The following is a 26714-nucleotide window of genomic DNA, read 5'->3' as shown; positions in this document are numbered from 1 at the left end:
TGATTCTGACTTTATTCTAACAGTCCAGACGGTCCTCATGTCAAAAATGTAGTTTTTAATTAGCTCCTATTCATATATTCTCATTTCTCATGGGTCTGCAACACTTCCCAGTGCTTCCCAGTGCTTCCCAGTGTCTGTCAGCGTTAATAATTCTCCCTGGAGGGAACAAAACGGCCCTGAAACCCCCGGCAGCGGCAGCAGCAACATGTGTGGCGGTTCGGGGTCAGTTTCATGGGACGGGAGGGGAAGTTTGACAGCTGCTGACTCTTCTCTGAGGGCCTCTTGTTAAGAGGAGAAACAGCAGCACAACGCCCACTCTGCATGCCGTCAGACTGGTTCGGCAAAAAAAAAAAAGCCTATTTGTATGTTTTAATGTAAACACCAACAGGTTGACTTGAACTTTAAACATCTGTGAAAACGTAGAAAATGTGGCGAAACTTTGACTCTTTTTGAGCTGCTGTGTTAATTTGACGTTTAAAACTGGATTAAGAGGCTTTAACTGTGTTCAATTTGAATGAAAATTCAAAGTGAGAGATAAAATGAGGGTTTGGCGGATTAAAAACCAACCCAGTGTGTCTGAACGTGGTCCAGCCCTCAGGTATGTTTCTGAGCAGGAATGTCTGCGTTGTGAGGCATGTGGCAGCAGGATCAGGCCTCTGCAGCTCTGGGAGTGTTGGGCCTCCAAAGGAAATCACACATTTACTGTCGCTGCACTGTGGGGAAAAAACAACAACAAAAAAAAACATCCACCTGACCAAGCATGCATTCATTTTTACATGACAACCTTTTCTCCTCACTCATTTGCCTGTTTCAACAGATACCGCCTCCTCTATAAGCTCCCTGCAGCTAAGTTTGTTGTTGTTTTCCTGTAATATTCTAACACAATTAAATAAATAAACACCCTGGACCTATTCCGGAGCGTCCACGCCCGTCCCACGCCTCATGTCGGGGATCCACGGCCTCATGCCAGCCATCTGTTGGCATGTTTGGCTGCTTATAAATAGGGCGCCCATTGTGCCACACTCACTGCACATGACTTTTACTCTCATCCCACGCGTGGAGTGAGTCTCCCGTGGTTCTTTTAGTTTTGCTCAACGGCTGGGCAGGATTCCTCGCGGCGTCAAGTTGGAACAGGTAACCCACCTGTGGGGCCACGCCCTCCGCTCCTGCGCAACAAACCTGGAGCAGGAAGTAGCTGTCAGCGCCTCCGCTGCGGTTGGAAAGTGACCGTAAAATAATGCATTCGCTTGTCTGAAAAGCGAGTCTGGATTAGTTTCTTTTAAAATATTTTATTATTATTTTTAATCGGAAGGATTTCCATATGGTCAATATGCGTTTTTGTGGAGCATGCGCTCTCCTGGCGCTGTTATTTGTGTCATCTTTGGACTCATCAGGTGAGGGGAAAACGCATCTGGCAGCTGGAAATATTAATTTGTTACAGACTCGTGTTCGTGTTTAACGTCTTATGTTAATGTTTAAGAGGGTTAAAATGTGTAAAATGTAATATATGCGCTGCAAAACGCCCTTATTGTTTAAGACAAACTTTCATTCATGACGCTGAAGTTCGTGTTTGATTCACAGCACGATGTGCGACTAAAGGGCTATTCCAACTCATTTAATAATGTTTGACAGGCTTTAATAAAATGCTGTAAACAGATTATTTTATTTTTATTACATACGTTTTTGGAATGCAGTCTGATATTTAGTATCATTGTCTTCATTCCTGAATCTGACCTTTATTCAGCTTCTGAAGAGCAAATTTAAGAGTTGAACATCCCAGTTAGATGAATTACTATTAAAAACTAAGTTTTATTATTAAAAGGGCTTTTCTGCTCTGACACTACTTTACATGGAGTCAATCTTGAAAAAATAAACCACCATTCATGTGAAATCCAGACAAAACCATTCCACATTAATGACAGATTATATAAAAATCCAGTTTGTGATTTTTAATACCTTTGATTATGTCTTAAAACACCAACAAATGCAGACATTTGAAGCCTTTTATTATCCATCCAGACTGAACATTAGACAACTTTAATAGTCCAAATGTTAACATAATTTTTCTAAATTAATGGCAGACTATAGAGAATATAAACGGGCATTTGTAAAAGTGTTATTCTATTCATTTTTATTAAATAAAACACTGTTTTATATCCTGTGTGAATAATGTAAAGCTGTGAAGATTGTCTAGATGTCATGTAAGGGGATTTCAGGCTAAAAGTGTTTTTGTTTTTAAAAAAAACTTTTTATAAACCAAATAAAGCTTTCACAAATCAGAAAACTGTAATTTTTAGAGTATGTATTCATTAGTGGATCAAATGTTTGATAAATTTGTTAAATGCAGCAGAATAGCCCTTTATTCAGGTTCAAATCTGATGCTAACTTCATCATTTTGCTTAGTTTCACCTTTTTGGGTCACTTACTGGAGATGAGCTCAGCTTGAATCATCCATGACTTTATGGCTGGAGTAGTAAAGAACATTAATGCATCCTCATTTATGATGGGAATAAGTTAAGAAATGGAAAACACAACATAAGTGTGAGCAGAGCTGCTCAGCTCTTATATTTAGCTTTCTGTTTTCAAAAGCTTTGAGGCGTTAATGGAGCCTCCTTCCTGGAGGCATGACTTCATTCATTAATGATTAACCAACAATCTGCTGCTGGAGTATGATTCTGGTGGGTGTTTTATTACATGCAGTGTTTGGATATAAACTGTCGTCTTTCTAGAAACTGCACTTAGCTCTGTCGAGGAGCTTTATGATTATTTCTATGATTTATAGATAAAAATGATCAAATATTTACCATTGTTTACTGCTAAAAGGTCCCAACTCCTGCATTGCTAATGAAAAGCTGCGTTTATCCTTTGTGGTATTGTCCTGTTCAGATCAGAACTGCAAAAAGACAAAACCTTGCAAAGTATGTTTGGTTTAGTTATAGGGCAAATATCTTGAAATAAAACAAAACTAACGCGCAAGAGACTTGTCAACAAGATATTCTAAGATATTCTAAGTCAATAACTCATTAATATTGATACAATTACAAGTTTTACTCTGTTTACTGTTTCACTTCTAACATGGGAAAAATGTCTTGTTATAAGTGGAATAATTCACCAGTTATTGTTCATCAATATTAAGGAATTATTGACTTAAAACAAGCTTGTATATTTTGCTGAAAAATCTTTCTGTAAGACAGAAATTATACAAAAAAGCTAGTTCATTCTCCATTTTTTTCTGTTTTTGTAATGGACAAAATTTCCAACAAAACTGTAAAATAACTGGAATGAAAGTTTTCATGTTTGCTTGGAAACTCTCACTTCCATCGGAGGGAGAACCTCGTTTGGATCCTCCTCTAAAACCACTGCAGCATTTCTTTAAAGCACGACTCCAACCTGCTTTCAGTGAACTCTTCGAGTTTTATCTACAAAACTAATGTGTTATAGATGATCTTCTATCTCAGTCCTGTTGCCAAGTCAAAAAGATAATGCTGACCGCCAGGCTGGTTGAGGGAATCTAGATAAATGCCTCTAGGATATGGAAGAACAAGCGGTGGCTGTGCAGCCCGTAAGTTTTTGTGTGTGATGCAATGCAGTCATGTCAACACAAAGCCGATTGAAGAGGAATGTTACTTAGTTCCTGTGGAATATAATCCATAAAGTAATCCATAAAGTATAGGCCAGATGGATGCTTAACAATCTGCTTGGTGCGAAACTATAGATGTAGGTTTCCAAATAGAAATGAAATTAATTATTTTGTTTACTATGACTCATGATTTACTCTAATTAACGCGCTCTGGTTTATCGTTTCTGTCGGTTGGATAGGTGTGCCTGGCAACAGTGTTTGCTCATGTGTCACCAGCAATCTCTCCTAGCCAACTTTACCAGCCATAAGGTGAAGCAGTCATTTCCTGGATGACTATCAGTTTCTCATGTAGCCGAGTCTGAATCTTCGTCACAATAACAGATTTAGCTGAGAATTGTCCCAGAAGTTATTGTGATAAACGATAACATTGTTGTTTTGAGACCATTTCTGTGTAACATAATGGTAATGGCGTAATAATGCGAGAACTCATTCTCAAATATCAATAAACTTCACATTTTAATGAACATTTAACACTGAAACTGGAAGACATTTTAAATAATGTCCAAAATAAACTAACAAAACAACAAATAAAATGAATCATTAAGTCTCTGTAAACAAAATTGCTCTTTAAAAAAGCCATTGTTAAACAAGCTGACCAAACGTTCTGGAGCTCAGTGTGGTTGCTAGGTAACAGGGGTTTTGCTTGGCTGGGGTTGCTAGGAAACGGCCCAATGCCCCCAGTTTGGAGGTTTTTTAAAACGGCTCCTTTTACCAAAAATATGAACTTATTTCCCAAACAGCTGTATGTTTTTGTGTTCTTTGCTTTTTTGTAAGCGCTTGGGTTGTTTTTAGAACATAGATGGAAGTACAAAATGTGATATGTTCAAAATCCTTAATAATTATTTGTCTTTTTTTTTAAAGGGGATAGTTGAGACCAAAGCACAAGACTGAAGAGTTTGTCATCCAATTCTGGTAGAAAGAAATCATGAAAATGGAAATTATTAAGCTTGTTTATTTATTGCGACAAATATACAAAAGCTTTGGTATATATCGGTACGTGAAGCTGTGGAATGGTTTAAACATAAAGATCAAGCCATGTCCAAACATAAAAACAGTATAAAATGTAAGAATCTGGTCATCACTTCATATCAATATGATAAATAATTACTGCTATTATCAATGTTGTTACTAATTAAAGCTGCAGTATGTAACCTTTATAAAGAAAAAATGTTTTTTACATATTTGTAAAAACTGTCACCATGTCGTGACAGCATGTTATGAGACAGATGATCTGTGAAAAGATCAATCTTCTCCCTGAGCTGCTTTTGAAATGTTTCAAAAAAATGCACCAACCAGAAACAACCAATCAGAGCCAAGAAGAGGAGGGTCTTAGCGCTGTCAATCAACATCCTGTAGCTCTATTTTCTGTACCATTTTCTTTTTAAATGCTGTATCCTTGAGCCACTAAATCCACTCTTACCGTTATAATAATTGTCTATAATTTTGAAACATTCAGTTTTACAATATCAAGTCTAAGCCCAGGTTGATGTGAGTTTATCTTTCTGACTCAGAGATCCAAACAGGAAAGTCAGTCGAGCGTAATCACTGTCTTTAAAAACAAAAGTCTAAATGCATGATTGTGAATGGGAAAGAAAATAAATAAAACATGAAGTAAACTTATCTAAAGTTAATGGGTTATGGTTTACAATGTTTACTATTTGGGTTGTAACCAGATATATTGCAAAATACAAACAATTAATTGATTCATGTACGGCTCACCCCGCCTACCAGGTAACTACCAAACAAGAAATACTTGTTCAGTCCGTTTCTAATCGTTCTGTCATGAACTGCAGCGTTTTACATGCTTACTGATTTTTTTTTAGTACCGTGTTTTCAGATTTTGTGTTTATTTATATGTTTTCAATCAGTTTCTGTAATGTTTTCCTCAGAGTCCCTTCAAACCACCGTGAAGCCAAACAAAGGTTCAGATGTCACCGTTTCCAGCCAGCAGCCTGATTGCACCGTCTGCACCATCAGTGGCGTCAACGACAGTCAGACTTCCTGCCAACTTTCTCTTAAATTAGAGCCTGAAAAGGAGGTGAAGCTGCTGTTTAGATGCCCCCAACCCGTCGAACAGTCGTACAATGTGACAATCACCAGTTTAATTGGTAAGTTTAAGCACAATTTAAGCCCAGAGCACATTGTTAATTTATTTGTTCTGTTGGTTTTGTCCTTTTTAATAATTTAAGAAGAGGTTTGTGCAGAAATAGATTTGCGCAGGTATTTTGATTATTGCTGGACTAAGGTTTATGCAAATAATAAACAAGAATATACAAGACTAAATGTTGTGAAATTTCAGTCAACAGGAAGAGGAGATTATAATGTTATCGCTGCTTATGTAAAAGTGAGAAACAATTGTGAACTTTACCAAAAAGCATATCAGGAATGTTTTTCTTTATCTTGGGATAAATTCCACTTTTTTGCAGGATTTTTCTATTGAAATAATCATCAACTAATTTAGTGATTGATTAATCATTAATTGGAGTTTAAAGAATCTTAAAATGATCATTTGCTGAAAAAACAACAACATTCAGAGCAATAATTAAATGCAAAATGTACAAACAAGTTGTACATTTTGCATTTAAGATAAAAACACATTTGGTTCTAAATACATTTTAGTCAAAACGCCTCAAGTGGCAAAGGTTTAGCTTCACCTGGTTCAGATTTATCAAAGGAATGCTACGGTATTAAAAAAAGTTAATATTATTACTTAAAAAAGGAATTCAATTATTTGCATCTTTTAATGCATTTCTAATATTGTATTAAAATTCTTAAGAGGTTAAATGAAAAATCTGCAGAATGTGGTACTTTTTCATTTGATTGATGGCCAGAACAATAATTGTTGCTATTCTAGCACCACAATTTAACAAGTTTAACTATTGTGCCTTTCGCCTTTTTCTAAACCACTTTACAGAATGTACAAAAGATGCTTGCAAACCAGCGACGGTAGAAGTTCAGTCGTCCCTCCTGTCGCAGTTCTCCAGAACCTTCACCTGGAAGCTGAAGGCGCCTGAAAAGACCCTCGTGAGTCTGAAGGTCCTGGGGAATGGACTATCTAGGACTCCACACCCTTGCAGTGATGGACGGCAGTATTCAGTGGTCACATCTGAAACCAGCAAAGAAGTCCCGACTCAATACTGTGGGGGTGGCAGCAAGACCCAACTGGACCTGTCCGATCAGGCCGTGGTGTCCCTGGAAGCCAAACCAAACACACAGGTGGAGTCTGTCCTGTTTCAAGCCTTGGCTGCACCAATGAGTAAGAACTGTTCCAGCTCTTCTTTACAGATATTTCAGCGAAACGTTGATTCAATAGCTGATCTTAGGGGAAAATAGTTTCGGTATACAGTAATGTCCCATTGCCTTATGGACTTATGGATCCCTTGCAGCTTGATGTCACACATGTAAGGTCCCGCCCCCAACTCCCGTCTCCAAAAGCTGCTGGCCGACGATGACTACCATTAGTTCTAGCTGTTAAATTATCAATATAATGTTCTAAATCTTAAATGTACACTTCATATTTAAATGAAAAAGGGACTCAGTGCCTAGCTATTAATTGTCAACATTAGGACAACTAGATAAAAAGTCAAAGAAAAGATAACAGTGGCGAGGGAAGCAGGTCAGGCATGCTAGCTTGACTATGACAACCATAACATGTAGATGTGATGTGGAATTCTGTGTGTTTTGGTTCAGTTAAAAAATAAAAAAGCAACCTAAACACCAACTCCGGCAGAGTTGGTGCTTTTGCTGAGCAGGTATTTAGATAAGCTAATCAACCACTACAATTTTAGATTAGCTAATAGCAGCAGTAGCTAATTTGTCACGGCAATCACTTACTAATAATCACAAAATAAACATAAAGCCTAAAAATATAATACTTGAACAGACTGAATGTTCTGGTCTTTGTGTGGGGAATGTTGGAGTGTTTCCCTCAGCGTCGGCTACGCTCTCTGTGCAACGTAGCCGACGCTGAGAGCGAGGGGAAAAGAGTCGTTGTTTAACGGTTTTTCTGCATTATTTTTCCCTTTGCTGTGGCGCACTGCACTAAATTAATCATACCTACATCTCCAGGTTTTATTTATTTAACGGAGTTATTCTACTGCAACAGCCCGGCTAAGGATGGCATGTTACCAGGGCCAGAATTACCAGTTTGTTTTGAGGATACACATTGAGAAGAATATGGTAGATCTATCCGCCCATACAAATGGAGATTTTTCAGTGTCAGACTTTACACAGTGCTACGCTGAACATAATTTGGTTATAGGAAAATGTTATGACTGTACTCGATGATTAGCATGTGGCTAACTTTGGAAAAACCTGTGTTGCTGGTGATTATTGTGGCTCTATACTTAGCCGTCAGCATTCATAGGATTTATTTTTCCATCCATCCATCCATCCATTTTCTGTTCACCCTTGTCCCTAATGGGGTCGGGAGGGTTGCTGGTGCCTACCTCCAGCTACGTTCCAGGCGGGAGGCGGGGTACACCCTGGACAGGTCGCCAGTCTGTCGCAGGGCAACACAAAGACATACAGGACAAACAACCATTCACACACACACACACCCCTAGGGAGAATTTAGATAGACCAATTAACCTAACAGGCATGTTTTTGGACTGTGGGAGGAAGCCAGAGTACCCGGAGAGAACCCACGCATGCACAGGGAGAACATGCAAACTCCATGCAGAAAGACCCCGGCCGGGAATCGAACCCAGGACCTTCTTGCTGCAAGGCAACAGTGCTACCAACTGCGCCACTGTGCAGCCACCAATTGCGCCACTGTGCAGCCAGATTTATTTTTCTCACATTAAATAATTTCAGCAGTGACCGTTTGAAAGAAAAACTGAATAATTCACATAATAAAGATTACAACTTAGATTTAAAGGTCAGAGGGTCACCCAACCTACTGCAGTGCAAAAGCACAAAATCTATTTTTTGGTCTAGTTTCTAGTGCAAATATCTTAGCAAACTTGAAAAACAAAGCAATTAATTTATCTGCCAATACAACAAGTATTTTTTAAATAAATATTAAAGAATTATTTACTTAAAACAAGCTTCTATATCTTGCTGAAAAGCTGCTTTTAAGTTAGTGTGTCTTATTTGAAGTGCACTAAGATATTGGCACTAGAAACTAGACCAATAATACTTGGTAATATTTTGTGTTTTTACAGTGTAGGCTTAATGAAACAGTAAAATACGGTCTAATGCATCCAGAGCCTTTTTTATGCAGAGCTTACAAAGTGATTAGCATTAATTAACTGCTTCTTATTTGTTTTGAATCTCTTTACAAGAGCGAGCAATGACCGTCACTATTGGTCCCGCTTCCACTGTGGTTCTGACCCGGGATCCTGGGAAGGATGAGTGTGAAGTGTGTGTCACCAGCGGCGCCAGTCCTGACTGCCACGCAACAGAAAAGACTCTAAAAAGTGCAGAAAAACTCCCTCTGGAGTTCAGATGCCTGAAACCTGAAGATGTGTTCACCATGACGATGACAACAACAATAGGTAAGAATTTACTCCCTCTAAATCACAGGTGTCAAACTCCAGGCCCGTGGGCCAAATCTGGCCCACCGTAGCTTTTTATGTGGCCCTCTAGATTCTAGACTAAACACTTTCAAATATAATGTAATCAATCAAATCAGTGCAGTTTTTATCTGTTTATTGCCAAATTATATCAATCAGTCCCTTCAGTTTCTTGAGATTTATTGTGGAAATTCGTGCAAAATCAACAAATCCCCACTTTTTCTTTTTCACGAATACAGTTTATAGCAGATTTTTCTTAACAATTGTCAAAAACTTTCCAACTTGTACTAAACAGCTGCCTCAACATTAATTGATGTCAGATTATAATCCATGATCTATATAAAAAGTCAAATTTACCATCATACATAAGTGAAAATATTTCCAAATTAGTACCACAAACACTTTGATTTTCATTGCAAAGAAAATCACAAAAACAATCGTGAAATTCTGGAGGGACTGAAAAGATGTTCAACATTATTTAATTTTAAGAATTTATTAAAATTTTAACGGGTTTTATCAATACATTCTGGCCCTTTAATAGCATTTAGGATCTTAATTTGGCCCAAAACCAAAATGAGTTTGACACCCTGCTCTAGATCTTTATGAAACTTAGTTTGGCTAAGCTAAGCTAACCGATATTGCTGATCGGTTTTTCTTTTCTGCTTTCTCTCAGAATGCACTCAGACTTCCTGCACTCCGGCTTCGGCCGAAATGGATCTGGATCTCTTCAAGGGCTTCGAAAAAACCCTAACGTGGGACGTTACTGTTCCAGACAGAACTGTTTTAACTTTAGAGTTTCCTGGACTGAGGGAAAAATCTGCGTCAGAGAATTGTGGGGATGGTATTCAGTACACGGTCAGCACCACGAGGACCGATGGACAGAGGGGAACCAGCAGTTATTGCAAAGACGGGACAGCGTCTCAATTGGAGCTGTTTGGAAACACGGCTGTGACGGTGGACGTGTCCAAAGGAGGAGAACTGGGCCGGACCGTGTTCAGTTCGACAGCAGCACCGAGACGTGAGACAATAGTTTAACAACATTTAATAAAGGAGCCTATGACAGAATACAAGGAGTATTAGAAAATAATAAAATTACTAGAATTTAGTCACAATAATGAGAATAAAGTAGAAATAATACGAGATTAAATTCATAATACTCTGAGAATAGTCATAGTTTGATTTTATTCTCATAATATTATGACTTTGTTCTTGTATTATTTTGACATTATTTTCATTGTAATTTTATTCCCATACTTTAATTTTATTCTCGTTTTTTTTAAACTTTATTCTCATAATATTACTTCTCATGTTACAACTTTATTCTCAAATTCTTCAGACTTTATTCTCATATTTCAACATTATTCTCGTAATATTGTAATTTTATTTCCATATTTAGATTTTATTCTCATATTATTTTGACTTTATACTTGTATGAGATAGACGGATCTAATACAATAAAGTGTATTAATTAACTTTATTAGTCCCATTGGCATTTATATTTTCCAGTGATTTTGTCTTTATTCTTGTAATATTATGGATTTATTCTCATATTATGATTTTATTATCCAATTATTTTAACTTTATTATTGTAACGTTTTCCTAGTATGTCCCTAATCTCTGTTGTAGTAACCAGAAATGTTATTTTGAAAGAAATCAACATTTTCCATTCTACATGCTTTAACGGATTCTCCATGTCTCTGTTTTTCAGGTGGAAGATCCATGTATGTGACCTCTGACCCTAACACAAACCTCATCATCACGAAGGAGGTCAAGGAGTCAGACTGTCAGAGCTGCGTAATGGAGGCGTCCCAAAAAAACTGCAAATCTCCAACCAGACTGAAAAATCCTCGCAACGCTTCGGTGGAATTTACTTGTCTTCACCCGCAAAATGTCTTTGCAGTGGAGATAAACAGAGGTATTGGTATGAAAATAAAAATATTCATCAGTAGAGAAGCCACATATGAAATATTTTAACTATCTGAGAGCCTGAACTTTTTTTTTTTTTTTTTCAAGTTAAAGCAGCAGACGTGGTAATTACCCATCATAATTAGGATTTTGTTTATATTTTAAGTAATGGATACGCACCTGCGTGTCTTGCTGATTATTAAAAACCGTTTCCAGGACTTTAAGATAATTGCTGCCTTTTTTACCTGTTAAAACTCCTAACATCTCCATTCTCATATAAAAAAAAATCCAGTTTATTTACTTCAGGTGTAAATATTTACGCCTCACGCCAGGGGACCTGGGGAAGAATTAGTCTTTTGCGTTCCCTCGCAATAAGGAAATATACCCTGATCTATTTTGTATACAGTCACAAATGTCCATTTAAAATTTCAAATATATATATTTAAAGAGCCTCAGTGAAAACGTGTTAATATATTCTTAACTCTTTGGTGCAAAAACTTGATTTACTTACTGCATGTTTATGTCTGATTGTGTAGAGATGGAACTGCACATGAAAACATCCCTTTATTAACCATTCAGACAAAAAGACACAATAAAATCAGTCAGATGACTTTATTATCCCGTGATAATAACTCAGAGATAGTCCAGATAGTTTGGTTGTTTTTTTATTTCTTTCCTTCTTACGGAAAGTTTCTGTTTATATCTTGGAAGGGATGATAGAGATGGCAACACGTTGCGAGGGAATGCTAAACGTTTGCAAGGTGACGCAGAAGAAACATTTTTCCCCATGTCCTCTAGGGGGCTCCATACTTATTCACTCCTGTTCTGAAAAAATAAAACAACAAAATGAATCCATATTTTGTTTCTCTGCTTTGTCATCAGACTGCTCAAAGACTTCCTGCTTAGGCAACACCATCCAAGCCCAGAAGGAGTTTTTTCCCAACTTCAACCGGACCTTCACCTGGGACATAAAGGTTGAATCCACTCAGGCTTTCCACCTGGACTTTCCAGGAACTGGATTGCGACAGATTCCCAACGAGGGGACGTGTCCAGATGGCCACACATACTCTGTCATCCTCTATCTCCACCGCGCTGCCCCGGCAACCATCGGCACTTTCTGCAAAGGCGGCACGGTGACCTCAGTACTGGGTCAGTTCAAGGGCCGTGTGACGCTGACGGTGCCGTCGGATGTGACGCTGGACCCTTTGGACTTCCAACTAAAAGTTGGACCCAAGTCAGAAGGTAATACTCTTACAAAGTGGCTTGTTTAATAATATTGCATAAAAGCACCGATGTGCTTTTTTGCAATCCAGCACCAATACAAACAAATGTTGTCTAAAGGCGTTTTACCAAATAAAATCCAATTTATTTGCATAAAATAAATTTGCTGTTGCTGTAGCCTTTGGTGCTGGATGTGATGAATTGGATCAGGTTGTTCTGGAAAATGTAATGATGCTTTCTTGGCTAAGAATCGTAAATTAAGGCTTTCCAATTTTGGTGAGAAGGTGAATATATTATGTAAATCTAATCATTATACTGCAAAAAAAAGTATTTTTGGTGTAGTTTCTAGTCCATAATAGTTTGTAAACTAAATTACAAGTAACTTTTGAGCAACATACAGGAGCTTGTTTTAAGTCATGTGTCAAACTCAAGGCCCGGGGGCCAAATCTGGCTCGCTGTAGCTTTATTATTAGGTCCTCTAGACTCCAAATTACATCAACAAGTCCCTCCAGTCTTTCACAAATCAGCAAAATTCACACAAAATCAACAGATTATTTTTCAGATTTTAGTGAGATTTTTTCTCAAAATTGGCCAAAAACATTGAGTGACTGTTGCTTCAGCCTTACATTATGTCATGTTATAGTCTGTGATCAATACGGGGATTAATAAAAAGTCACATTTAATATTATACATTAGCACAAATATTGTAAAAAAAAATTTCTTACAAATATTTCTAAATTAGCACCACAAAATCCGTGATTTTAATTGCAGAAAAAACACAAAAACAATCATAAGACCCTGGATGGACAGATCAGTGTGAATAGATGTTCAATGTTATTTAATTTTAAGAACCACTTAGTGAATAATAAAACAAAAATTATTGATAATTTAACAATTTAATGGGTTTTATCAACACATTCTGGCACAACCGGCCCTTTAAGAACATTTAGATTTTAGATTTGGCCCAAAATGAAAATGAGTTTGATGCTCCTGATTTAAATCAATAATTCTTTATTATTGATGATCAACACTTTTTTCCTATCAACTAGTTCTAGTACTATTTCATCAATATCAAGTAATTGATGATCTTGCTGAAAAGTTACATGTAAGTTGATTATCTTATTTCAAATAAGACAATTTGTTGTTCACTAGAAACTAGACAAAAAACACTTGGTAAGATTAGTTTTTTGCAGTGCAACAGAAGGTACAAGTTTTCTGTCATTGTCATGTGACGTTTATAAATCCTGTCTTAATAACTTTAAATTAAGAATAAACCAATTTACTGGCCAGCCCATTTATGAGCGATAGTTTCCTTTATTTTGGGTGATTGCCGATAGTTGCATGTGAAGCCGGTCTCATCTACTTCAGTAAAGGTCTACAAATCAACCACTCTCCTCCCCGAACGTTTACAGTTAACAATAGTAACTCTGTTGTTACCAACTCAGTGACTTTCCTGCTATATTTAGCAACATTTTAGACAGAAAAATTGGTATTGGGGAAAATCTGAATCGGCTTTTCAAAGATCGGCGATCGGTCAGTAAACTGCAGTCGGTGCACCGCTACTTTAAATGGTTCCCAACTCAACTCTTCATGTTTGTGTTTCTCCAGCGACGGCCATAGTGAAAGTCAATCTGCCCCGCGGCGTGTCAGACACCGTGATCATCACGCCCAACTATCCCAAAGATTTCCCGGATGACGAGCAGATCCTGTGGGAGTTCAGCATTCCCGGCATGCACAACTACTCAGTTCAGTTCAGCGAACACTCGGCCCCAGAGTGTCTGGACGAAGGCGAGGTGGTGGTGGTGGAGTATCAGAAGGAGGGCATGAAGCCGACCAGAACGGCTCTGACGGATCCGCAGCCTCAGCACCAGCAGGGCGGGTTTAATTTGACTCTGAAGAACTGCAAAACAAACCAAACGCTGCCGGGACTCAGCCTGCGCTACACAGTCTCTGTGATAAGAAGCGGCCATCCAGGTGAGATCTGGGAGCAATCTGACTTGGATCATCATGTTTGGTCGAGTTTAAAATCTGATGCCTGCTTTTTGTTTTCTTCTAGTTCTCTGTACGGTGGATTTAACCAAACAGGAAGTGTCTGTGCAGATTGAGAAGGTGGGCTCTGACCCTCTCTGTGAGATGAGAAAGGACTCTGTGGAGACAAAGACGATAAATGTGGCAAAAGGAGAAACGGCCAAACTCTCCTTCCTCGACTGTCCAAGTGAGGACCTTCGCCTGACTGCGAGCAAAGTCATTGGTAAAAAAAATAATCAATTTCTAAAGTTTAGGAAGAGCTTTTTGCTTTCGGTCATTGCAAAAGATACAAATAGATAAAATATATTTTTAAAAAGTACCAGTTAATCTAGCAGGTTAATTCATAACAAGCTTATTTCTCTGTTCAAAAAGGAAATAATGAAGTTTATTTATTTACAACAGAATCAACTGATCAAAGTGCTTCACAAAACAAGCATCACAGGTAGATAAATGATCAAATTAAAATTAAGTTTACTAAAAATAATAACAATTATAAAATTGGCAAAAATGCCAAAAGCTAATAATATGATTAATAAACAAAGCAATACTTAATTTTAACTGCAGCAATTTTCTTCCATCCTTTACCCGTTGTCTCTCTAACTGGTGTTGAAGGAAAAAGGAAATAATGACCTTGTTGTTATTAAAAATGTATAAATAATTGTAGATTTAAGGATGTGGATTAAAGTGTCCTTCAGTGTGGGAATAATTTAAGAGTTTATCTGGGCGATGAATATGAGAAAATCAGAAGATTTTGTATTTTCTACCTGTTTTTTATTCACACAAATTATGTAAAATTACATGTCATTGAGCATGATTATTTGTTTTAACATTATTTTTTCTCAGTTTTTACTTCTTGTAATACTTTTTCCCTATGTTAGAAGTGGAACTAGCACTTTTTCATAAATTTTAAAGAATTATTGATTTAAAACAAGCTCATATACTGTATCTTGCTCAAACGTAATTTTTAAGTAAAATTTGTCTTATAAAGATCTTTGCACTAGAAACTAGACCAGAAATTCTTGATAAGATTTTGTGTTTTTGCAGTGCAATACTTAAAATTAACAGAAATGAATGCTTTAAGTAGATAATTTGGTGTGTAGTGATGTGTTTTACGTTAATTAAATAAGACGTTACTGTTTAAGAAAGGCATAGATTAAAACAACGTCTGTCTCTCTGGATATTTGCTGCAAGTTATTCTCTTGAACAGATTTTCTTCCTTCTCGTTGCAGCTTGTGCAGATGCATCGTTGTGCACTTCGACGCCCCTCTCTGTTCCCACGTTGGATTCCTGCCTGCCGATCCCCCTCCACAGCTTTTCGTGGCTCTTCACCATCCCACATGAAGCCACGCTGGACCTGGTGTCGCCCACAGGGAGCCTCCGGCAGTCTCTGCCCGGGCAGGAGTGCGATCCGTCGTCTGTGCTGCGCGTCGCCGAGAACGACGGCTCTTTTATCGGAGACTTCTGCTCCAATGGTGTGATCCAGAAACTCCAAGTTCACTCCAACATCTCCATCACAGCTACGCCGCGAGACGTCAGGTCTAATGAGCCTTTGCTCAATGTCAGCGTCAGTCCGGAGATCAAAGGTGAAATAATTTATGCTCTAGGAATGAAATGTCTGTAAATATATTGATCCTGCCTTGGAAATATCTTTACAGGAGATGTACATTAATTGTTCTCCTGTTAAAAAGGTGTGAAAAACTTAAAATGTATTTGTTTTTATGGGGGCTCACACTGAGAAAAATCCAGCTTTCCATTATTTCAATGGAGGAAATAAACTACAGTGGCGTATTAAGACAGGAAAAAAAGGAGGAATACATTTCTGCCAAAAAAGCTCAAATTTTCAGATTAATCTCTGAAATTTTCTGGAATAAAATTTGGGAATTGGTGAGCTTTAAAGTCAAAAATATGCTTGGAAAAAAAAATCTGATATTTTAAGATCTATCTCTTGAAAGAATTTGGAAATGTTTGAGTTTGGATAGTGGAAAATAGTCAACTTTTAAAAGTCAGAAAATTGATAAAAGTCAAATTTTCAGCTTTCCAAATTTGGAAAACTCCTAGTTTTTTTTCTTGGAAATTTCAGAGTTTGGAAAATGGAAAATTGTCAATTTATGAACATCAGGAAATTTATCAAAATCAAATTTTCGGCTTTCAAACTAAAATGTTTTTTTTTTTTTAATTTCCAAAAATTTAACAGTTAATGTTCAGCTTTCCAAACTTAGAAAATATATATTTTTTCAAGGAAGTTGTTTCTTGCAAATTTTTGACTTTGGAGCTCAGAAATTTTCTTGTTTTTTTTCCTGAGATTAATTAAAAATTTCTGTGCTTTCTGGTGGAAATGTACAGTTTTTTTATTTACTTTTTTTTTCTTCTGTCCATAATGGTCCAAATACATTGTCATAATAAACCTACCATAAGGGGGAATTTTTAAAAAACAAAATAAGTGGTAGGTCAATTATTGGTACCATTTCAAGCATACAGAACAACATAAAAGTACGTAGACAATATTAAAAAGATAAGTGCTAATTTTTTACACTAACATGGTATGGAGCTGTCTTTACAACTTGCATGAAGCAGTTGAAGCTACAGGAATGTAGATTGTTTTGAGTCACTATCATTTGCCGTTTTTCAACACCTGAACGAAACAAGTTAAAACTTGTTCACTGGCTGCTTCTCGTTTTCTGGCTGAACCAAAAAGGGATGGAAGAAGTGGTTTTAGTTCAGAAGCAAAACATCCATAATTATTTCCAGTTCTTCTTACGTTCATATCTAAGAAATAAAATATAAAATGGTGATTTTATCTTTAAATTTTGGTTTTGATTTATTTTATTTCTTGGCATTTTGAATCTTATTAATAATGGAATAAAGGCATTTGTAATTTAGGAAAATATATGTTAGAATCTGTAAAACATAGTTTTTATTTTCCCATTCCCTCCAGCCTCCACACGGGGGCAGTATTGTCTGTTATTTTAGAGAAGCTCATTCTGCATGATTTCCATTTCTTCTTCAGAAGCCATCATCTACAGGATCAGCCCTAATTTAATGTTTCCCACCATACTGGCCACCCCAAACTGGCCTAATGGAATGAAGCCCCATTCCTCTGTCTCCTGGGTCGTGGACCTTCCCTGGATGTACCACGCGCTCATCAAGTTTGTCATCAGTGGACTCGAATGCGAAAAAGGCCACGCCAGGATCAATATGAAGCACCAGGAAGGAGGGAATGATCTCCTTGACATCGACGAGAGCGAAAAGATGAGGACAGAAAACATGACGGCCCATCAGAGCTTCTACCTGAACATGACCAACTGCCAACCAGAGGGCCGCGACCAGTTTGATGTCAAAGCCACGATTGTTCTTGAGAAAAAGACCAGTAAGGAATCACACTGGTGATTGATTCAAGACAGTTCAAAAACACAGATCTAATATGTTTTTGTTTTTTCTCCACAGATCTGTTAGCCATCCTTATTGGTTTAGTCGGGGCTGTCCTGCTTCTGCTCCTCATATTGGCTATTGTATGTGTAGTAGTAAGGTAAGCAGCATGTTTTGTCTGGTAGGACATTTTTATTAGTGTTTGAAGGGGAAGTAAAATTCAGAAACTTTGCTTTTGGCTTTTGATCAATAACTTCAACTCTTCTGTTTGCTTTTGCCAATCCTGGTGTCAATATATCCCTAAATGCAGTGAGTGCAAATTAGAACATCATCAGCATTCTTGTTGGTTGTGCAGGAGGCTCTACTTCTGCTTTTCAAAGATAAATGGTTGCATAATTGTGCAGTCATTTTACACTGTGAGTGTAAGCATTGAGTTGAGGTTTTGTGGCCAGCAGCAGCTTATTTGGATTTAAAGTGACAAGGCGCTCAAAAGCTCAATCTGAAAGGAGGTTGAACTAGGCAGAACTGAAAAGACTAAAATCTCATTATCTAAGAATGATTTCATGCAAAAAAGGTAATAAACATGTTTTGGATGGCCTATAGACATATCCGAACCTTGTTCAGGGAGGCATAATAAATCATCTTTAAAGATGTTAGTGTTATATTTCATGTTTCTTTTCCTACAGAAAAAAGAAATCTAAAATGAACAGCCAAAACTCCATCTACATGGGGAAGGGAAACATCTTCCGTCCAAACGACAGGCACTTCGTCAAAACCCGGGCCGACAACGACTCCCATGTCTACGACTACATAGACGAGACCATGGTCTACGGTCACCTCCTTAACGACAGCGAGAGTCTCCCAAACGGGATGCAGGTGGACTCCTATCAGACCTTCACGGGTCCCACTGACAGGACGCTGCCGGTTGTCAAGGAACCCGACCCAGAGCCGGAGAAGGGGCAGTACCAGTCCTTCCTGAGCCCCTCTGACACTTTCATGCCACCCCGTCCGCGCACTCCCATCGAGCGGCAGGACAGCCTGGGCTTCCAGGACCGCCGGATGATGGATAACGAACTCTACACGTTCAAAAGCACGGGAGACATGAACACGATCCGTCTGTCCGGCGTGGATATGGAGCCGCAGCCGCCAATAATGGAGGAGAGCTTGTAGCGTGAAAGGACTCCATATTAAGAATCTTATTGACCTTTGACCTATCCGAAGGGCTCTAAGGTTTGAAGAGCCTTGTTCCTGCGGGAATAGTTTTGGGAATCGGACGCACTCTCTCGGATTTGATGAAGAGGGTTAAAGCTGCAGACTTGGAAGCTAAAAACTAAAATCTGTGACTTCTTGGACTGTTTTTTTTGTGCTTATTTCGATGAGAAACAGCAAAAATAATTTCAGAATCTTTGTAAAATATTTTTCTACACTTATTTCAGTTTTGCCTTTGACTTCTTTTTTTTTTTTAAAGTGTGAATTTTAAAAAATAAGGGAGACAAACTAATGTACCATTGCTGATGTACAGGGAAAAAATGTGATCCAAAATTAAAATAAAATCTACAGAACACTTAGGAAGAATTTCTGAACATTACTTTAAATATTATGTATTTTGCAGGAACATCTCTCCGTACTTTTTGTTGCCCCTTTCGAGGCACAATTTCTAGTTTTAATAAAACCGCTTCTTCATTTTTATTTTTGAAGTCTGTTTGTCATTTCAGATTATTAAAACCACTCATCAATTTGATGTTTGTTCTTTTTTGTGTGTGTAAAATTACGGATGTTTGAGCTTTAGTGCCAATAAATTTGTCATATATTGAAACGCCTCAACCTGACACCATTGTTTTTTGTTTTTTAAATAAAGTACATAAAATACCGTATTTTCCGCACAGTAGGGTGCACTGGATTATAAGGTGCACTGTTAATGAATGGTCTAGGTTCGATCTTTTTTTATGTATAAAGTGCATCGGACTATAAGGCGCATTAATCAAAACAGTCAGATAAGTCAGTCAGTCGAAGCACAGTACGTATTACTCCGCGACGCTCCTGACTACGGAAGCCGTAATGTGACTAAAATGTTTTGACAGAGCGCCGTGTTCCAAAATCGATTAGTCAGTCAGCGCAACAAGAATTAATCTATAATTAATCCACTAGAGGGAGCGGTTTTACTCCAGAACAATATATACTGTAGTTCTTTTTTAAACGAGTTTTTAAAAGATATTTTTTGGCCGTATAGTCCTTAAAATACGATAACTTCTTGAATATTATGCTTCAGAAATGTTAGATGAATTTTCCTCATGATAATTTATTGCCAGAGTTTCAGTTTTTAGGTGTGCAATACTACCTATATTCTACAGATTATTTCAAATTCTCTTCTTTCTATGGATTTAATGACATACAAACCCTCAAAATACCATTTTGCCAAAACGCTCTGCTACAGTTTATATTCACAGCCGCCATATTGGATTTACGCTCAATCTTGTCAAAGACGTTATACATGAAATGTTTTTTTTCCCCAATTCCTTTGTCTGACTTCTATCCATCTATTTTCTTACACCCTTGTCCCTAGTGGGGTCGGGAGGTGCTGGTGCCGATCTCCAGCTAACGTTCTGGGCAACACAGAGACAGACAGGACAAACAACCATGCACACACACTTAGGGAGAATTCAGAGAGACCAATTAACCTGACAGTCATGTTTTTGGACTATGGGAGGATGCTGGAGCACCCACGCAAACATGCACACATGCAAACTCCATGCGGAAAGACCCCGGGCTGGGAATCGAACCCAGGACCTTTTTGCTGCAAGGCAACAGTGCTACCAACTGCTCCACTGTGCAGCCCCATTGTCTGACTTAACTTGTAAATTTCTGTTTTCTAATAAAAAAGGAAGAAGCCATTTAGTATTTACTTTTAGAAGCAGTGTCATTAGCATAGCTAGCTTTGTGTTTATGCTAGCAGTAGCACAAACACAAATATAGAATAGGAAGAAAAACTGGATATCCTGTCTCTCCTCACATTACACAAATATATTTTATAAACTGAACTCATGAAAACTAATTCTTGTTGCTGCTTTAATTGAATTGAAAGAACCTCCAGTTTCTAAACTCATGACACGTGTATTGTTTCATCAAGTAAACAAAATAAAAAGGACAAACTTAGCATAATATGCTAAGGGTTTCTTTCACTGACTAAAAGCAGTGACATTTGGTAATGAGTCCTTTTCATTCTGGAGTGAATTCAGCCACAGAAGTTTGGAGTCACGGAAAAATGTAAGGAAGAACAGACGCCAGGGAAAACTACCGGGAAAAAAACAACTGCAGAAGCCAGATTTTTATGTCTGAACCTGCAGACTTCCTTTACACGTCAGGTTTTCATCTGCCCGTTTATTTCCACCTTAGTGATCTTACATCAACAAGTGGAAAAACTGATAAAGTTTATTGAAAGGATAAATCACACAAGATATTACAGAAGAATACAGAATTAGTACATAAAAGGTTCTACTCAATTTTTGCATCTTTTAATTTAAATGCCATAAAGTTTAGACCAGCGGTTCTCAGACTGAGACAAACTTGATTTGGTGTGTAAATGAGAATAAAATATGATGCTTAACCAATATTTTATTTCCAGGAAAAGTGCCAGCACCTTTATTCATACTTTATTCAGTGAGTATTAAATAAACCATCTTAAATCCATTTAATTGTTTTGTTTTTAATAAAATGGACTGTATTCCTCCTGGTTTTACTGCAACCACAAGGAATGCGGCAAATGACATACCAGCACATCACTTTTGTCAAAAATAAAACCCACTGTGACCTCCACATCTCATTTTGGTCAGGATGCAGCTGAAAATCACTGGTTTAAAGTCGTCTTTAGAGTAGCAGGCAGCAGGGAGAGTGCAAACACAAAGCAGCTGAAACAAAGTGCAGAGTCCATCTTGAGATAAACGGGATCAAACCAGAGGTGGTAAAAGTACTGAGTCTCTACTCAAGTAGAAGTACAGATACTTGTATGAAAGAAAACTAGTAAAAGTAAAGGCTGGACTGTTTTACTCAAGTAAAAGTAAAAAAGTAGAACTTTTAGTCATACAAAATACGTTACTTTAAGAGCTCACAAGATGCTCTGTGTTGGTATAAAGATAAAAATACTGATACGGTCTAGTTTTTCTTAAAGCAAAATCTCAATTAGGGTGATTTAATTGGACAAAGCAGAGAATTTTTCACTAATCGTTCTTTGAGTCAACAACATGGAAGGATTTTTTAAAATGAGGCTACTGACAGAGAATGTTTTGTGTCTCCAAATGTATTTTTCTGTTGTTCATGATGTCACTCAGGTTAAAGCAATGGTGTCCAAACCTTTTACCTCATGGGCCAAAACTGTCAAACTGAAAGCAACTGGGGGCCACAAAAGACAAATTTGTAAAAAGATTTTCTAAAACAAATTGAGAAAATCCAACATAATAGTTTATTAAAATAAACAAGTCTGACTTCTGTAGAAAAGCAAGCGGTAAATGATTGTCGATCTGAAACACAAAATCTAGCAGGTTTTATAAAACAGAACAAAAAATACAGACAATATCTTAAATGTTGATGGATTTTCTGTTATATTTGAATTTTTTGAGTGTATTTTTAGAAACAACAGAATACCAGAGCCACATTCTTCTAAAATGTTTCCTTTTTTAATTGGAGTTTACTTCAATTTTCTAAAAGTGTGCAACAAAGTCTGCTGTTGAGTAAAAGTTGTTGATTGTTTGTGGTAATGTTTGCTGTGAAACCTAATTAAATTAGTATTTGTTTTGTACCTTGCATATCTAGAAGACTTCCTACGTATTTTTGAAAGGCAGTGAATATTTCACTGCAACTTTGAGCTGCCAAGGGCCGCACAAAATCACAATTTGGACACTCCTGGATTAAAGCCTCCATCCATGTTGTTTTTCTCGTGTTCTTCTTCTTCACTTTGGTTGCGTCTAACTAATTAGTGAAATACCGACGCTATAACACTTTTTGTGCGAATGGTGGATTTCTTTCGTCATTATTTTTTCATCATATGTGAAAATATAAAGAGCAGAAAGTACAGATATTTCTCTTAAAATGTAGGGCGTAACAGTAAGATAAGTACTCAAGTATCTGAAAATCTACGTAAGTACAATAACTGAGTACTTTTACTTTCTTACTTTCCACCTCTGGTTCAAACTATGTTGAACTCGCAGACTGAGGGCTTTTCTTCGCGGCAGTTCTCATCGAGCCACTTCCCGTCGGTCAACGTCATGGCAACGCAGTTCTGCGACTTGCCGCCATCTGGCTGTGGAGACCTGAAGTTGGACGTGTCCCAGTTTTTGTACGTGATGCTGGAGCCAGTTTGGTCCATCCACTGGCCCTCGGTGGTCATGTCGTTGACGCCGAGCCAGACCTCCCTGTCCGGGCCGACGCTCTGACGGATGTAGTCCCGGAGCCGGTGGTTCTCCTCGCTGGAGGCGGGAGTAGCCAGAACGCCGCCCAGAGAGTTGCAGTCTTCACTGGCAGTGTGGTAGCGCTTCTTCAGAGGGTCGGCCAAGAAACATTTCCCATGGATCTTTTCACCTTTTAAACAAACTGTGACAGAAGATAAGATCAGATATTTAGATAACAAGCTTTGCTTTTATTGTCTTCTTTTGCCAACACCGTGAAAAACTATATTGATATTGAATACACAATATAAACACGTATTAGATGTTTAACATTTGCAACTAAAATAAAGCTCACATACAAAATAAAATACATTAATATATCATGTGCACCTTAATTCTGCTCAAACATTGTGTCCATATCATCAACTTTAAATCTAAACCAACTTATTTTCTGGTTCTTGACCGGTAGCTATGGAAACCAAGAGCGGATGTTTTCTGCAGGCATTTTTTCCCAATGATTTTCTCGAGGTAGAGTTAATTTCTCTTTTTCTAGAGATAACGACTTAACTTACTGCTTTCCTCATACACTTTTGTAAAATGGTTTTCTCAAGATAACAGGTTAATTCCAAAATACTATCTTGAGATAACAACTTAATTTACTTTTTTCTGCGTATACTTTTTCCCAAAGGTTTTCTCAAGATTATGAGTTATCTTCCTAATGGTTTCCTTGAGTTAACAGCTTACTTACCTGATGGTTTTCTCAAGATAATGACTGGCAATTTCAATTTCCAGTTTTCTCTAGATAATTTAATTTCCTGATGGTTTTCTTGAGTTATTCTCCTGCTTTCCACTTACACTTTTCCCCAATGTTTTTCTAGAAATAACAGTTAATTTCCAGTGTTCTAGCAATAACGACTTAATTTCTCAGTTAATCTTGAGAAATCAGACTTTGTTTTCTCAAGATAAGGAGACGATTGGAGTGTTTTAAACCTGATTTCATCCTTTAATTCAAGCCACAACAATTTATATAGACATTGACTCTTTATCTCGAGAAAACCATCGGGAAAAAGTTAATGTGGAAAATGTCGACTCTTGGCTTCCATAGATATCATTCTGTAGTGTGTATCTCTTTATCAATCAGTCAATCAATCAATCAAGTGTATTTGCATAGCACATTTCAGCAACAAGGTTGTTCAAATTACTTTACATTATAAAAACATTAAAAACAAATCAACAACTGAAACAATCATTCATTGGTCATGTGCACAATGTATTATCACGTCTCAGTGCAATACACAACTCCACCAACAGATGTCAGTAATACAACACAAGATAAATTATATCCTCAGTACTCACAAAGAAAATGTGCACATATATGAACATGAACATTTCCTCTGTATAGCCTTAAGCCCCACAGTCAGGACTTAAAAGTGCTTAATGACATTTTAGAAGGCGCAAAATAAATAAGGGCTTTTCCCCCCAATTCTGGGTAAAAGGGACAAAGAGCAAGAAATAATCTGAATGCAAAAAGTAAGAATCATAACTTCTCAGTGTGATTAGATCACAGATGTAGAAGGGTAACAACTCAGTCATGGTCTTATAAATAAAAATGTAAAAATGTTTATCCCAATGATAGACAGAATCTTTTTTTGAATTCTGTCTCACATTAGGGACATTTTGTGTCCCTAATCTCTTTATCAATCAGTCAATCAATCAATCAAGTGTATTTACATAGCACATTTCAGCAACAAGGTTGTTCAAATTACTTTACATTATAAAAACATTAGGGACATTTTGTGTCCCTAATGTTGCTCAAACTTAGAAAACAACAGAACATCCTTTGTGTTCAGAGCAACAGACAACATCTGTGAACCAGGTGTTGACGGTTTCAGACTGTTTCTTATATTTAGGATATATTTAGACTGTTGGCTCCAGGCTGATTACACTCTGCATGCTCTGAATGACAATCAACCTCAGACAAAGGCATGAATCTGTATCCCCACATCATGTTAAAGCCTTAAGACAAATTTTAAAGGGTAAAGAAAAGTTGTTTTAAGTATTATTTCAGATTTTCTACTTACTTTTAGCTGTTTTTTATTAACTTTTAAGCAGTACTTTATTGAGAGAACGTTCAAATCTCTGCGGTGTGAAGTCAGTCAAAGATTTTGTAGACCTCTAAAGGCATTGGATCAGGTTATCCTGATGTGATCCATTTCATTCAAATTCAAACATACTTTATTGACCCAAAGGGACGTTAAATTTATGTAGGATTTAAAATAATATGGCCTTTTCATTTAAATGGCAGAGTTTTACATTTTCCCTTGAAAGAACCGGTATGGAACATTTTTGTTTAAATATTTAACTCTTATTTGGGAAATCAGTAAAAAGGATTTGCACAGTTATTTTTACTTCAATACTACGATATACTTAAATGCTAACTATGGTGCGTACATTCAATTTGAATGATAATGGGAAACAACACAGTGCAAGATTAAATTGTTTGTAGATGTAAAACTTAAGTAAATCTCAAATATCGTTTGAGATAAAAAATAATAATAAAAAAAAATATCAGACGCTTCTTGATTTGAAACACTTTCCATAAAGAAATATTTCTGATCATCTGCTCTAGTTTGAGCTCACCTGTTTGCAGAGCTTGTTTTTCCTTCAGCAGGTTGAGATCCTGAACGATTTCCTCAATCTGTTTCTGCAGCTCCACCACAGCAGAATCCCGCAATGTATCTGATATAAAACAAAAGGCAATCTGTGTAAAATTTCTGCACAACAAAAATGATACAGCAGTACACTGCAAAAATATACAACCTTACAAAAAGTAAATAATTCCTTGATAATGATAAAAAAAAATACTAATTTCATTGGCAGATTATTTCATTCATAAAATGGGGAAGTTGTCTTGTTAGAAATAAATTTATCTGTACTTTTTCATGAATAGTAAGGAATTATTCACTTAAAACAAGCCTCCATATCTTACTGATAAGTTACTTCAAGTTAGTTTTATATTTGCACTAGAAACTAGACTATAATACTTGGTAAGGCTTGGTGTTTTTTAGTGTTCATCATACAGGTGAGGTTATCCATCTACCTTTCTTCACCGGCTTCTTCCTGGTTGCAGTCTGCTGCAGTGAGCAGTGGATGAGCAGCAAGACGCCCAGCAGAACAGAAAATCCTCTGAACTCCATCCTGGAACCTGTTGAATGTGGCTCCGACGTGGACGTTCACATTTATCCGTCTCCCTCACACCCTCCCATTTATCCCTCCTTACAAAAGGAAAAGTACTGGAAGAGTCGTTTGTGGGGAACGACAGTCCAACCTCAGGAGCCTGGAGGGATGGCGTGCCGAGGCGTCCCATCTGGCTGCAGCCTCCTCACGTGGAGCCAGCGTCCCGAGCAGAGCCAGGCCCGTGAGGCAGGTGCCGACAAGGCGGGATGGTACAGGCCAGTCATTACATAACCCTTCAGAAGGGATGGAGAAGAAATAGCCATATTCTTCCACTGCATAAACCAGTGGTGTCCAAACGTTTTGCCATTAGTGCCAAAATTGTTGAGTTGAGAAAACTTGAGGGCCACATTTTTTACAATTAAAACTGAAAGGCTTTTATTTCTGAAGACATTTGCTGTTTTTATGTCTTCAATATTATACTAA

At 37.4% G+C, this 26714-nt stretch overlaps 2 protein-coding genes across 2 annotated transcripts; one reads left to right on the top strand and one right to left on the bottom strand.

Annotated features, from left to right (window-relative positions):
• The first annotated feature begins 1164 nt into the window (after nucleotides 1-1164).
• Nucleotides 1165-19500, top strand: cdcp1b (CUB domain containing protein 1b). The gene is made up of 13 exons (XM_028035410.1): nucleotides 1165-1394; nucleotides 5530-5748; nucleotides 6555-6896; nucleotides 8926-9138; nucleotides 9830-10174; nucleotides 10865-11071; nucleotides 11944-12303; nucleotides 13891-14256; nucleotides 14339-14533; nucleotides 15540-15893; nucleotides 17318-17677; nucleotides 17755-17836; nucleotides 18363-19500. Exons 1-13 carry the CDS (start codon nucleotides 1322-1324, stop codon nucleotides 18844-18846), a joined length of 3600 nt encoding a protein of 1199 aa, XP_027891211.1. The 5' UTR covers nucleotides 1165-1321; the 3' UTR covers nucleotides 18847-19500.
• Nucleotides 19501-22417: 2917 nt separating this feature from the next.
• On the bottom strand, nucleotides 22418-26328 carry clec3bb (C-type lectin domain family 3, member Bb). The gene is made up of 3 exons (XM_028035418.1): nucleotides 26155-26328; nucleotides 25695-25793; nucleotides 22418-23259 (listed from the first exon to the last, which is right to left on the bottom strand). The coding sequence occupies exons 1-3, from the start codon at nucleotides 26249-26251 to the stop codon at nucleotides 22856-22858; spliced, it is 600 nt and encodes a 199-aa protein (XP_027891219.1). The 5' UTR covers nucleotides 26252-26328; the 3' UTR covers nucleotides 22418-22855.
• Nucleotides 26329-26714: the final 386 nt, after the last annotated feature.

Source organism: Xiphophorus couchianus, chromosome 13 (genome assembly GCF_001444195.1).
Source record: "Xiphophorus couchianus chromosome 13, X_couchianus-1.0, whole genome shotgun sequence".
NCBI lineage: Eukaryota > Metazoa > Chordata > Actinopteri > Cyprinodontiformes > Poeciliidae > Xiphophorus > Xiphophorus couchianus.
This window is presented reverse-complemented; position numbering and strand designations above follow the sequence as displayed.

Excerpts from the sequence above, each read along its gene's own strand:
- cdcp1b (XM_028035410.1), top strand. The coding sequence starts at position 1,322 with ATGGTCAATATGCGTTTTTGTGGAGCATGCGCTCTCCTGGCGCTGTTA. Across the intron at positions 5,749-6,554 it reads GACAATCACCAGTTTAATTG|AATGTACAAAAGATGCTTGC; the intron begins GTAAGTTTAAGC and ends ACCACTTTACAG. Across the intron at positions 14,534-15,539 it reads GACTGCGAGCAAAGTCATTG|CTTGTGCAGATGCATCGTTG; the intron begins GTAAAAAAAATA and ends TTCTCGTTGCAG.
- clec3bb (XM_028035418.1), bottom strand. The coding sequence starts at position 26,251 with ATGGAGTTCAGAGGATTTTCTGTTCTGCTGGGCGTCTTGCTGCTCATC. Across the intron at positions 25,794-26,154 it reads GAAGAAGCCGGTGAAGAAAG|ATACATTGCGGGATTCTGCT; the intron begins GTAGATGGATAA and ends GTTTTATATCAG. Across the intron at positions 23,260-25,694 it reads AAAACAAGCTCTGCAAACAG|TTTGTTTAAAAGGTGAAAAG; the intron begins GTGAGCTCAAAC and ends CTTCTGTCACAG.